General features: G+C 31.2%; 1 protein-coding gene across 4 annotated transcripts; it reads right to left on the bottom strand.

Moving 5' to 3' along the window:
- Positions 1 to 43: 43 nt before the first annotated feature.
- On the bottom strand, positions 44 to 13454 carry LOC106792414 (ras-related protein Rab-32). 4 transcript variants are annotated; one of them, XM_014758826.1, is made up of 6 exons: positions 5827 to 6326; positions 5004 to 5543; positions 4014 to 4630; positions 1640 to 1868; positions 1217 to 1542; positions 44 to 530 (listed from the first exon to the last, which is right to left on the bottom strand). In XM_014758826.1, exons 1-6 carry the CDS (start codon positions 6206 to 6208, stop codon positions 417 to 419), a joined length of 2208 nt encoding a protein of 735 aa, XP_014614312.1. In that variant the 5' UTR covers positions 6209 to 6326; the 3' UTR covers positions 44 to 416. The 4 variants fall into 4 exon arrangements, with proteins under 4 accessions (XP_014614312.1, XP_014614314.1, XP_014614313.1 ...); XM_014758828.1 differs by lacking the exons at positions 4014 to 4630; positions 5004 to 5543; positions 5827 to 6326 and adding an exon at positions 13282 to 13454; XM_014758827.1 differs by lacking the exons at positions 4014 to 4630; positions 5004 to 5543; positions 5827 to 6326 and adding an exon at positions 9037 to 9390.
- Between the last annotated feature and the right edge of the window lie 12 nt (positions 13455 to 13466).

Raw genomic sequence — 13466 nt, 5'->3', positions numbered from 1 at the left:
TATATATATATAAATATATATAAATGTATGTATATATTTACATACACTTTAGGAATATTATTTCTCGTTTGTGAGAAGAGAAGCCATAGTGAAAAAACAAAGGTCTGAATAATTTGATAATAAAACGATACTGATCGATCGCGTGGTTCTTTTTTTCTATTCTTCTTCTATTCTTTTTTATTTTTTTTTTTGTTGGTTTTTTGAATAATATATGTTTCTTCGTATAGGATATACTATTGTTTTGTAATTCTAATAACAAAATGGATTAGCAGTGAGTAAATTAAACGTTGATCAACGAAACGACGATGACGACAACGACGACAACGATGAACGACGAACGACGAGCAACGATATGGAAGAAAGTATCTTGATAACAGACCTGGAGATTAGATTCCCAACGAATTATTTTCATATCGTCAGCAAGAACATGATTTCTTGGAACTAACCGGCGATTGATTTAACGCAAATCTCTCCCCGTCGGTTTGATCTTGCGATTCGTTGCCTTTCATTATTTGATCATTTTGTAATATCTGAAAGAAAAATCACAGAAAAAAGAAAATATTAAAAAAATAGTAATATTAATTAACAATATTTTTATAATTGAATTTATAATCCTAAAACTGTTCACACATGTGTGTGCTGGTGTAATAATTTTTATTTTTATCGATTGAAAGCTACACGCATTTTATTGGTTACCTAATACTCACATACATATAATTATACATTAATAATCGTTTTATTAAACATTCTAAATTTAAATACGAAGAAAACTATGTACCTGTCAACTATGTTTAATTGCTAACCCGACTACGTAAACAACATCCCATAAGGGTGTCAGTTGTATATCATTATCACCATGATGTCACCTATTAAGTTACCTTGCAACGACAGATATTATACAACGAGGAATAATCAAGATAAATCCAATAATTGTTAGAAAAACGGATAAAAAAAGTAAGAAAGAAAGAAAGAAAGAAAGAGAGAGGGAAGGAGGGAGGGAGGTATGCAACTACATATATTAAATAAAAATCATGTTGATCGTACTTGTGCGAAGAACTTTACGCAACGCCTTATATAAATTAAAAAGTTAAACATGTGTTATTACTTGTTAATAACCACGTAACTAAAACAATTATTAACAGTTGATGTGTTGATATAAATATAATATATATAATAATAATAATACTTAATAATTATATATTTATAATAATATTACCTTATTAACGAGAAACTTTGCTGCCTCCTCGATATTGATATTTTCTTTAGCAGATGTCTCGAACCAACCAACGAATTTTTTCTCTTTACAATACTCGTCCATTTTATTAGGTGAATTTACCAGACCCTCCTTCTGTTGGTCACACTTATTTGCTAAAAGTACACAAGGTATCGGTGATCCATCCGGTAGTTGTACCTTCGAGTCGAGATCTTGTTTCCACTTGACCACCGCATCCAACGTTGAATTTCTCGTCACGTCGAATACTATAAAAGCACCTACTGCTTCCTTGTAATATACCCTTGTCATGTTTCCAAATCTTTCTTGACCTAAAAACAGGTCACATTAAATTTAAGTATTTCAATATTATTATTAACAAAAAAAATAACGTTGTTTCAATATATATTTGATCAGGCTGCATCTTACCTGCAATGTCCCATAATTGGAGCCTGATGATGGTATGGGGATCCCAATTGAGTACTTTCAATGCAAAATCAACCCCTATCGTGGCACGATAATGTTGTGAAAAAAATTGATGCACGTATCTTTTGATGATAGATGTCTTCCCAGCACCTAATTCACCGATCACCAAAATTTTGTACAAATGCTCCCTCTTCTCTCCAACTCCAATACCTGGAGTGTTGTTCTGTGACGACTGTAAACATTCCAATTAAGAACAATGTTCAATTATTCATTTAATTATACATACTTTGTATGTGTTTATTCAATACGTGTCTCTCCGTATATCTTATCACGGTTACAACGACAACAAGAAAAGTCAGAATACTATAGCTTTGAATATTTTTTTTTATTGGTATATGATATGCAAAAGATCATTGGACGAGTCGTTTGATTGAAATTATCTTTTGGTATTTAGTTAAAAAGAAAAAAAAAAAAAAAGAAAAATATAAAGAAAGAAAAAAGGAACTTAACTTTATTGACCCGATCCCTAATGTCTCAATTGCGTTCATAATTTTCCACGAGATTTAATGAATGATTAAAATTATACCTTTCTTTTTTTTTTTCTTTTACTTAAATAAACTAAAGAAAGAGCATTAAAATCGTTCCAACGTGCCGATAAAAAAAAAAAAAAAGAAAATAAGTGCATTCGTAAAAGAAACATATCGTAGATCATTTTGATAAATGAACCTTGAACCATTTCCAATGTCTCGATTGGAGTTTCCACTTGGAAAGGTTGAACACTTTTGGCCTACGCCAAATCTTCAATTCCACTTCCATAATTTTCTTCTCGAAAGAATCTCGCAGGAATCAATCTTTTATTATTGTTATTATTATTATTATTATTATTTGTGAGTGATTGAGAAGTTTTAACTCGAGTCGAACTATTTATTGCTGGCACACAATACTGACTGTTGCTGGCACGAAAATCACAATCTAAATGACTCTTACGTACGATCATTTGAGTTTCGCGTCAATACATTTATACTTTATAAATATCAAGAGAGTTAAACGTTGATAAATAACAAGGGATTCAAGATGAATAACAATAACTCTTTCAACTTGTTTGATAGCATTAATATCAAAGTAATATATAGTTTCCATGCACAAATGTAAAATACATACACATAATTTTGTTCAAAAATATAATATCATAGCACAAATTGAATAGAATTTAATTAGCCTACCAATTAATGAACAAAAATACATAATATATATATATATATATATATATATATAGAGATTAAAGTTATATCGTAATGAAATAATTTCATTTATGCATATCATGGAAAAAAAGAATATCCCATGAGATAATAAAAGAGAAAATAAAAAAACAATTAAATCAATTTCATCGAATCACCGATTCAATTTTTAAAATTCAATAGGATTATATAAAACAAATGGACGTACCACCATGTGTTGAATTAAAACTATCCTTCCCGATAATAAAGAAATAATAGAAAAAGAAAATATATAAGGAAAGAAAAGAAAAGAAAAGAAAAAAAAATCAATAAAGCTAAATTGTAATCCAACAAGAGAGATATCCAAGTGTCTACTAACAAAGTAGACAAGACAGGAGTCGCTGTGAAAAGACAAGAAGATAGAGCACGCAAAGCCACGAAACTCGAGAGCTTATTGGAAGAAAGGAGGTTAGAGGGGAAGAGAGGAGGGATCAAGGAAAATGGATCGAGGGTATCCGCAAACTGGAGACCACAAGGAACAAAGTCGTCTATATCGATCTCCTGTATCATAGAATTACCTGAGACATCAAGTACGACTACTAACGTGGACAAATATTAAATCAAACTAACAATAAACCATTCTCCTATCAGCCACTATCCAATCAATCGAAGGAACATATGACTAAATAATTAATAAGGAGGTGGATGGAGGCTTTGACAAAAATTCAATTACGATAGTAACGAATGGTGCATAGCTAAAGAAACAAAAAAAAAAAAGAAAAAGAAACAAGAGTAATAACTCAAAATGTTAATTTGATAAGAAAGGAGAACCAGTTATTATATAAGCCTTCCTCCTTATCCTCCCTCAAAGACTAATTCACATCGAGGTTACAAATGGTTACGAAATTAAAAAGGAAAAAAAAAGCAAGCAAAATCGTGATGCGTGTGATAAGCTGTTGTTTTTTTTCGTGAATACTTTGTGTTTCATTTAACATCTCTAGTAATAACAACAATTTATTATATCCGATAATCGAAAATATTACGTATCCGCAAGAAACAAACCCTGACGGGGTAAGAGGGAATGCAAAAAAAGAGAAAAAAAGAAAAATGGGTTAGGAGGGGATCAACCCAAGCGCATTTTGTATCAATATTTCTCTCACCGCACTTTCCTGGCTGACCGATCTGGTTTTTTCAACGTTATCATTGGCAGCTGCCAACATTGGTGCCATGGCTGATTGTAAATCGTTGTAATCGTCGTCCTCCCTATCGTAACTTTCTGGATAATCCTCTTCGATTCCAGCTAAATAACCAAGTCCCGTATCCTCGTCGAAGGTACCCTCGAATGTTGAAAATGTATCAAATTTTCTGACGCTTATGTGCCTAGCTTTTTTCTTGGTGTTAGTATCATCCCCGGAATCGTTAATGCTATTCCTCGTTTTATCCGATTTATCGAAATCCTCGTCTAAAGTAACAGCTATTACCGTGTCATTCGAATCAATGTCACTCGTAGTACTCTCGAATAATCTTCGTTGAAATATCGCACGTTTCTCTTCCAACAACGACAATTTCCTACGTAATTCTACCGGAGATGTCTTCTTTGTACTATAAGTACCGCAATCGGAATCAGCTTTAACCGATAATTTTATTTTCCTCGTTACCTCCGGCGTTAAATGATCCTTTCGTTGATCCGGCCATTTTGATATTGCGTATGGTAGAGTCGAGGTACAATAAATTTCCGTTTTTCTTTCTTGCTCCAAACTCGATTGATCCGAAGATTCTGTATTTTTGGAATAGAAGAGAGAAAGAGAGAGAGAAAAAAAAGAAAACAAACAAATACAAAACTATTCCTACTACTGACTGACGTGTGTATCGATTAAAATGTTGATTAATTCAATTGCTTTTCTTCTGATGATATGCGAATAAACAGAGGAAAAAATAAAAAGAAGAAGAAAAGAAAAGAAAAGAAAATGGGTTGGTGAGTAAGAAGGGTGTGTGTGTGGGAGGGGGTTATAGAAAGATAAACAACAAATTGGAATACCAAAGTCCAATTTTAGGTATAATTAAAAAGAGTAATGGGTCCGGGGACGGATGGAAAAAAAATAATGAATCCTAATAGATAAATTTCTCTCAAGGTGTCACATAATGCTCACCGTGTTGCTGAGAACTCTTAGGAACACATCTGATGGTTAACGACGGAGACTTGCGTTGCACTACGGTGACAGTGCTCACCGGTTTTGCGATCAGCATCTCCGGTTTCTTCGTTTCTCCCTTCTTTTCTCTTTCCCTTTCCCCTGTTGGCGGTCGTTCAGAATCGGCTTTAGAACGATGCCGTATCCCCTTGAAGACACTTTTTTCACCGTCTGATCCCTTCCTAGTTAGTTTCTTGGGGCTGTCGGAGTGACTGGGAGAATCTTGGGAGGATTGGCTTTGAGATTGGCTGCTGTCACCACCGTCCGGTGTTCTTCTGACTTCTATTTGTTTTTTTGATTGTTGTGATTGCTGCTGAGATTGATCAGTTGACAATCGAAATTTGTTAAAACTTAATTTTCGTACTAAGGAATGTGACTTTTTCTTTTTCGACGTAGCACCCGGACTATCGCTCGTTGTACCGAGCATAGTAGATGATGTTTTTTGATCATCGTTATCCTCCTGTTGTTGTCGACTTAGTTGAACCTTCTTGCGAGTTGAGTCTGAGGATGTTAAAGAGAGAGAGACGATTTGCGGATGAAACCTTTTCCAAATTATAATTTTGTTCAGATCTTCATGTATAAATCCTCAATTTTGAACAATGAAACCTCCTGCATTTTCCTGAGATTAAAATGAACACTAGAAAAATGTCTTACGACAAACCCAAATGGTTCTTCAAATCACAATAATTCTTCTATAAGCCGATTGATACTCATGAAAAACACAGTTGGTTATTGATCAGAAGCGAGGATTACGAAATAAAATAAAGGTTGTTTTTCTCTTAACCTTTCTCTTCTTCGGGATTAGGATCAAGCTCGATAGAACCATCGACAGTACCCTCCATCCCACGGTTCTTCTTTCTCATCTTGAATAATCCAGTTGCATCTTTTTTAAAGCTACTTTTCAATATACCAAATCTACCTTTCTTTTTCTTCTCCTCGTTGGTTAATGTACTACTAGTGGTACCGGTGGTACTGACTGTAATAGTTTTAGCTGTACACGATTGACCGGCTAAAGTATCCAAACTGGAGCTGCTCTCTGCAACGGTGACGTATTCACCGGAAGTACTTTCAGGATTTCTTCTTCTATCTTCGTCTGACGAGGAACGTGCTAGTACGGTGTCTGGTGAACTGCCAGCCTCGTTTCCACTTCCATTACCGTGATCCATGATTGACACGTGATCACGAGATTTAAACACTTTACGTTTAATCTTTGAACAGGAGGAAAAGGGAAAGAGAAATAGAAGGGAACAACAATAAAAAGTAAAAGAAAAGAAAAGAAAATAATCTTTCTCTCTTTTTTCTTCTTCTTAATTTTCTTTCTCTCTCTCTCTCTCTCTCTCGCGCGCGTTGTGTGCCTATTTTATTTATTATTTTATTTCTCTTTCTATCTTCTCTAATATATATATTTTTTTCTTTCTCTCAGTCTCGCTCTCGTTACAACTCGGGCAAACTCTCCACGACTTGGCTTCACCGTGCTATCCGAGGAAACCTTAGAACAGCTCGCTTTCTCGGTTTCGATCGGCCACCAACTGATAATCCGACACGTTGTCTGTTCCTTCCTCTCTGTTCTTCTTTATTATTATTATTATTATTGTTATTATTATTATTATTATTAATTCCTTGTTGTTATACCCTTTTTCCCTTCTCCTTTTCTTGATTACTTACTTAATCTCAGTAACACGTGTTGCTGTGTTCAACAAACGTTCAACGAAATATCAAATCGGTTAAAATGATCGATCGATTGGATTGATCGAATCGTTGATCAATCGTTTTCTACGGATCACTGAGAATGATCATTCGAATATTCGAAAGTAATGAAAAAAAGAGGAAAAAAAAAGGAGGAAGAAGAAGAAACAAAAGTGATCAATAGAAAAACCCTCGAAAAGTGTTTAAAGCTCGCGAGAACACGTAGCAAAGCCTACGATGTCTTGGTATAAACTAAATGTTGATATAAAAATCTCGAAGGTAGGTTAAGTGGGGAAGGGAGGGTGCGGAAGGGGAGAGAAGGAAGAAAAGATTTTCCCCTCTCTTTCTCTTTTCATCATGAAGTATTACATATCCTTTACTACGGATACACGAGACAACCTCAACCACCAGCGAGGAACCAGAACCAGTGTCACACCGCCGACATACATACACCAACGTGATTTCTGTTATATTGATACCTTTGTAAACACAAGAGATTCGATATGTATATATCATTTTTAATTTATTCATACTTCAAATCTTCTATGTGCACATATATATATATTTCTAATATGATCCTACACTAAGATAATAAATAATCACTATACCGGCATACTGAACTTAAAACAAATGTTTTTACTATTCTCAATATATCATATCTCGTATAAAAAAAAACTTGTAATTATTCGAACGGACAGATCAAGAACAAGTCACAAATTAGTTATATAAACACCCCAATGCCTACTGTGTATCCAATCTATTTATCTATCAATCTATCTATCTATTTATCTCTATCTATATATATTTTTCTTGAAATAGGACTTACATAAATATGAAATGCATATAATTACTGAATTACGACACGTAAGTTCTTTAATGCAAACGCTTTAACGTCATTGATTTATTTCATCATTTGTTTTTTTTTTCTTCTTCTTTATCGATGCGATCGACCCTTGCCGGCGGCCATTTTGAAACTGCATGAACTTCTTTTTAAATGATTTCAATATCATTTTTCGTGATATTCTCTTCGCTTTTTTTTTCTTTTTTTAATTTAATTGGCAAATTAATAAATAGTAAGAATGTTAAGAATACAGTTTGGTTGTAATAGTAAGAGGATCTCTTACAATAATCATACGCGGTCAACCACCTACACGAACGGCGAATGGAGACTGCATATATCATGATCACGAGGTCAGGTTATACTCGTTTCCTCGATACTTATATAAGGTACTAGTTTTACTTGGGATTTATAGAAAAATATGAAAAAGAATTTACAACGGATCCGTTAACAGTTAATAAAATTTTCATTTGTTTTCTCTCTCTCTCTCTCTCATTTTACCGAGTGAACTATAATCATTGTGAAAATATTATCCACGAGCTATATTATCTTTAAATATGTTAGAGTCATATAGAAAATTTATTAATTGTATATTTAATTGTATCAATATTATACACAAATAATAATTAAATTTGTATTTTTATTATTAAACATTCACATTTTTACATATGATGGTTCATAAAAAAGGATGTAAAAAAAATAATTTAAATGTATTATTTGTCCTTAAAACGTTTCCATTATTACGACAATGATCGATCGCAATCTGTCTCATTGATCATTTGAATTGATCTTACTCACCCCATTTTTCTTTTTTATTTTTTATACCTTTTACGTCTCGAACACAAGCATAAGCTAATTCTAAGATACTAATAATTATATCACTTACGAATGCATAATTAATCGAATAGTATTCACGTAAGCACTACGTCGTAAAAATATTCAGGATTGTATTTTGTATATTGACTATATTACAAACGAATGTGTCATTTAAAAACATACGATTACACGTGTTCAATAAACTTGTTGATTTTATAATCCATCAGGTTGCAACAGAAATTATGGATACTTTTTATTCCATCGGATAATAAATTAGAAACAAAAAAATAAATCAATTACATTGCACGCACATAATTGTAATTATAATAAAATGTTGCAACAACTCTCCTATCTTTTATGGTTGTCAGTTTTATTTGTCTCTCTTTTTTTCTTTTTATTTAATAAATTCATTTCTATATTTGTTTATTAGAAAATTACTATCGTCATATATTTTGTAGTTAAAGAATAATGTTGGCAATATTTTACAAATAAGATTTGCAATTGAATAAATTTCTAGCCGAACGCGGGAACAATTGTTTTCAATTCAAATTTACTTTTATTTAAGAAAAAAATAAAAGGTTCAAAACTTTTCAATCTACCCTCTTATATGAGGGAAGGGGTGAATAAGGGTCTTAAAACAATTTTCGTATTTACCTTTTTCATATTCTTGATATTATCCTGATGCAATCTATTACCAGAACCAAGTTTCATGTTAAAATCGAGGTAAAGATGATTATTGTTTAACAATTGCGGGGGTGGTTCCATGGGGGGTGGATTCGCTTCCTTTTTATGTTTCAATCGTCTTTCCGTTCTCTCTTGTCTCGTACGTAACACTAACACAACATTTCGATCCAACATCTTTCTCTCTCTCTCTCTCTCTCTTGTTCTTTTTACTTTTGTTTTCTTGTCTTTGACAAAAATCTCTGAACGATTGTTAATTTTAAAATACGTAACTTCGATTTCGGTCACGCAATCGATTATTTCGATACGATCTATCGATGATAAAATCAAACGTCATCTCATATAAAACCACACGATTATTATTTGGATTGTTTCGTTTTAATCGTAAATGATAGTAATTAATTGTTGGATTTATGTATTATTATAAAAAAAAAAATACATTCGAACGATAACACTTTTGATGTCTTTCAGAAAATATGTTTCTTTTTTTTTTTCTTTCTATTCGTCTCGAAGGTTGTTAATTTAAATAATAAGAAAAAGGACAGACAAACGTAATAAAATATGAAATAGTCACGTTAGAACGAGGAAGACCGTGTGTTCACTCAAGTACAAAATCGCAGAATATATTAGTCCGAGTTCGCTGGACGTTATCGGCCCATTCGTTATCGTCTCTTTAAATGAGAGTCAAAAAAATACAAATAAAAAATAAAAATACGTAAAAGAGAGAAAAATAAAATATATATAAATATATACATATATATATATACATATATATATATATATATAAAGAGACAGTTTAATATCTTGTCGCACGCACGACGCGACCAATTTATATCTGACAAGAGAGAAAGAGAGAGGGAAAGAGAGAACACGCAGCATCCTAAGTGTTCATTGCGTGGACCATTTCCCTATCTTTATCTTTATCTTTCTCTCTCTCTCTCTCTCTCTCTCTCTCTGTTTCTTTTTTTTCTATCGCACATACATATACAGACAGATAAATAAATATATAATTTTCTATGCGTTTAGTGAAAAAGATGAAAGGCTAAAGAGATAAAAAGGATGATTATCGTCAATATTTATCAAGAGCGCCATATAGTTTCTTTTTTTTTTTTTCTTCTTTTTTTCAAATAATAAAACAACCAATGATCTTAGGTTGTTACGTTATACATTGACTGTCTCGAATTAATCATTTAAAGATAGTTCTAAAATAGATTAAGAGAATGGGTCGAGTTAAAATAGAGAAATAAATCGTTTTACGGATGAGATTTTAATAATAATTGGAAATAATAAGATTAAAATCCATAGAAATTGTATTTTATATATGTGTGTCATGTTTTTATTAGAGATTAGACCAAAAAAATTCTCGATGAAAATAGTTAGCAATATAATATTATACATTTTATCTCTCTGGGGATCATTTATTAAATTAATCATTTAGAGAGAGAGAGAGAGAGATAGAGAGAGACACTTTAATAATAGATAAGATTGTTTAAAGTACAGAAATAAATCTTTATATTTGTGAGAATATTATTTAAATGTATTGATGCAAAAAACAAAGAAAAAAGAAAATTGAAATGAAAATATTTTCTAACATTTTATATGGGACCATCTCGCGAATTAAATCATATTAAATCGTTTTGAAATAAACTAAGAGAAGATTGACAGACAAATAAGACGCAATCTATGATATTCTAATAATAGTAATTATTTAAATAAAAAAGAAAATGAAGTTTAGATAGAAAACTCGGCATGAAAATAGTTTGTCAACATTTCGCGTAAATCATGTTAAATAGTAATACAATTTATTGTTTGGTAATTACTTTATTCTTTTCTTATGCAATTTGTTATCAAAACAACCCGAATACTTGTATCTGTAAAATTCTCAAATCATGTACCTATTTGTATTAAAAAAAAAAAAAAAAAAAAAAAAAAAAAAAAAAAAAAAAAAAAAAAAAAGAAAAGAAAAAAAAATAAGAAAAAATAAATAAAAACATATATAGATCCTCGATATCGATTTATATTTTAAAAAATGTAAGTCTGTGACCCTATATGGTTCATAAAAAAATGTAATCTTAACATACCATTAAACGATCACTTTTAATTATTCTCTCTTTCCCTCTCTCTCTCTCTCTCTTTATGTTGATAATTAAACGATAAGAGTATAATTATTATAGGAAAAAAAGAGAAAATAAGTTGAAGAAAAAAAAAAAACCTACAAACATATTTCGTATTTCGTATGATATCAACGTTTGGCGCCAATCTGGAGATGAATGTGTGTGATAAATACATTAAAAAAAATAAAAAATAAATTCGACGTATCTTTTATCCCTTTCTAGTGTTATCCATTAAATATGAAATATATGTTAATAATTACGTGTGATTCTCTGACGCTAATATTACATCATTTAATATACGGTATATCAAATAATTATTGCGAGAGAATAGAAAAAAAAAAAAAACAAAAAAAGAGAGAAAAAAGAGATGATAATTCCCCGAATATTGTGATAAAAGAAGACACAAGTTAGAAAAATATGTTTATTTAAGTGTGTATACGTATGTATGTATGTGATCTTCTGGTTGAATAAATATTATGATTATTAAATACATAAATTTCTTAATTCAAAGCGCGTGCCTAAAGACAAAAATTTCATGATCTTTTGAACTCTTTCAGTGCTATTAAATGATTCCTTGCTAATTACAAGAAACAAGAGACGGCAGCACAGCAGCAAATGAAAAAAAAAAGAAAAAAAAAAAAAGAATAAAATAAAATATATTAAAATGAAAAAGAATTTCATTCGATTGCGCAAGTATAGATCGTTGACGTATTCTAAAAATGAATTTATTGATCGGATTAATGTTGGATTAAATATTTTATTATGTTTTTCATTCTCGTCCACGACATCTGTTATTTCATATTAATCACATTCTTATTAATAGTAACACACATATTTAACTTCATTTAAATATTAATAATATTAATCTTTTTACGAATTTAATGTGAATAATCCCTTTTTTCGATCGCACCGAGCCACCACCACCCCACCCCACCCCCAGCCCGTTTGACGTAAGTACAAAGTTTTGTTTTCAAAAGGAAAAGGAAACAAAATTCCACGTATTTATTTAAACCTAACAATCTAATGTGTTTAATTTGATAATGAAGCTTTATTTTTAAACAAACAAAAATTCCTATTTTCCAATCTGTTAAAATTTTCCTTGCTCTCGGATTAATTCGAAATTGATATTATTTATATTACAATTTCTACACAAGCATGTGTTACTTACATATGATTAATATGTTTTATTATAAACTCTTCGGGTAAATTTGATCAATCGAATTTTTGATCCGATTAGATAAAAACGTCTTTTTAACATAGATTATCTGTAACATCGTCGTTTCGTTTTTCGTTCAGTAAAAAAGAAAAGATAAGAAAAAGATGACGCTAGTTTCAGTTCGATACTTTGAATTGATAATACTTGTTTGATAATGCAGTATAAGTAAATGTATGTATAACATTGGTATTCGTCCAAAAAAAAAAACAATATTAAAAACAATAAAAAAACACTAGCTATTTTTATACTAATTTTATATTTATATATATATCTGACGAATTTTATAACGATTTTACTTTTTATTATTGTATTTTCGCGTTCGCTCGTAAAAACAAAATGATATATTTTGTTATTTTATTATTACCCGACAACACAACGTTCATTATACCTATGTTATCAGTAATAATTTTTTCCTTACGAAGAGATGTTCCATTAATCTAATCTTCAAACGTGAAGTTTAATCTATGTAAGTATTTATATATTTTCACAAATATTATATGTATAATGCTTAAAGACAGATAAATAGGGAGAGAAACGCATATGCGTACGAGTTAAAGACGCATTCGAGTGCATAAGAATCGAACGAGAGGCGCGAATTTCGAAATAAAGCTCGAGTGCAACGTTGATAGATTAGATAGCAATTACAAAGATGCACGTGGATAGATAATATGAAATATATCTCTAAATAATTCTATAAAGATCAACTCATTGTTGTTTAATTCTTTATCTTCGTCGTGGATCTTTAGTTTGTTTTCAAAAACACCGCGTTTGCCGAAATCCTAGCGTTTAACGCAGTTAAATGCCGAACAGAGACGAACACAGTATTGACGTTGGAAAAAATAAATAAATAAATAAATACAAAAAAGGATTGAATAATTATAAACTCACCATTTGATAATTCCGATTATTTTTGTTTTCGTGTTGATATTCTTCGAGCTGGACGGATTCGCCTTGTTGATTTTCCTTTGAACGAGAACAAGCGCGTCTTACAACCGATATAACCACGGATGGACCCATTCGACCATCTTCATTTAACCTCTGTTAACTGCTATCATCAACAACTAGATTGACAT

This window comes from Polistes canadensis, unplaced genomic scaffold, assembly GCF_001313835.1.
Source record: "Polistes canadensis isolate GaletaPanama2010 unplaced genomic scaffold, ASM131383v1 scaffold_424, whole genome shotgun sequence".
Taxonomy (NCBI): Eukaryota; Metazoa; Arthropoda; class Insecta; order Hymenoptera; family Vespidae; genus Polistes; species Polistes canadensis.
The sequence above is the reverse complement of the archived record's forward strand: the minus strand, read 5'-3'. Positions and strand labels throughout refer to the sequence as shown.

Excerpts from the sequence above, each read along its gene's own strand:
- LOC106792414 (XM_014758826.1), bottom strand. The coding sequence starts at position 6,208 with ATGGATCACGGTAATGGAAGTGGAAACGAGGCTGGCAGTTCACCAGAC. Across the intron at positions 4,631-5,003 it reads TAAGAGTTCTCAGCAACACG|AATCTTCGGATCAATCGAGT; the intron begins GTGAGCATTATG and ends CCAAAAATACAG. Across the intron at positions 1,869-4,013 it reads CGGTCAGCCAGGAAAGTGCG|TCGTCACAGAACAACACTCC; the intron begins GTGAGAGAAATA and ends GAATGTTTACAG.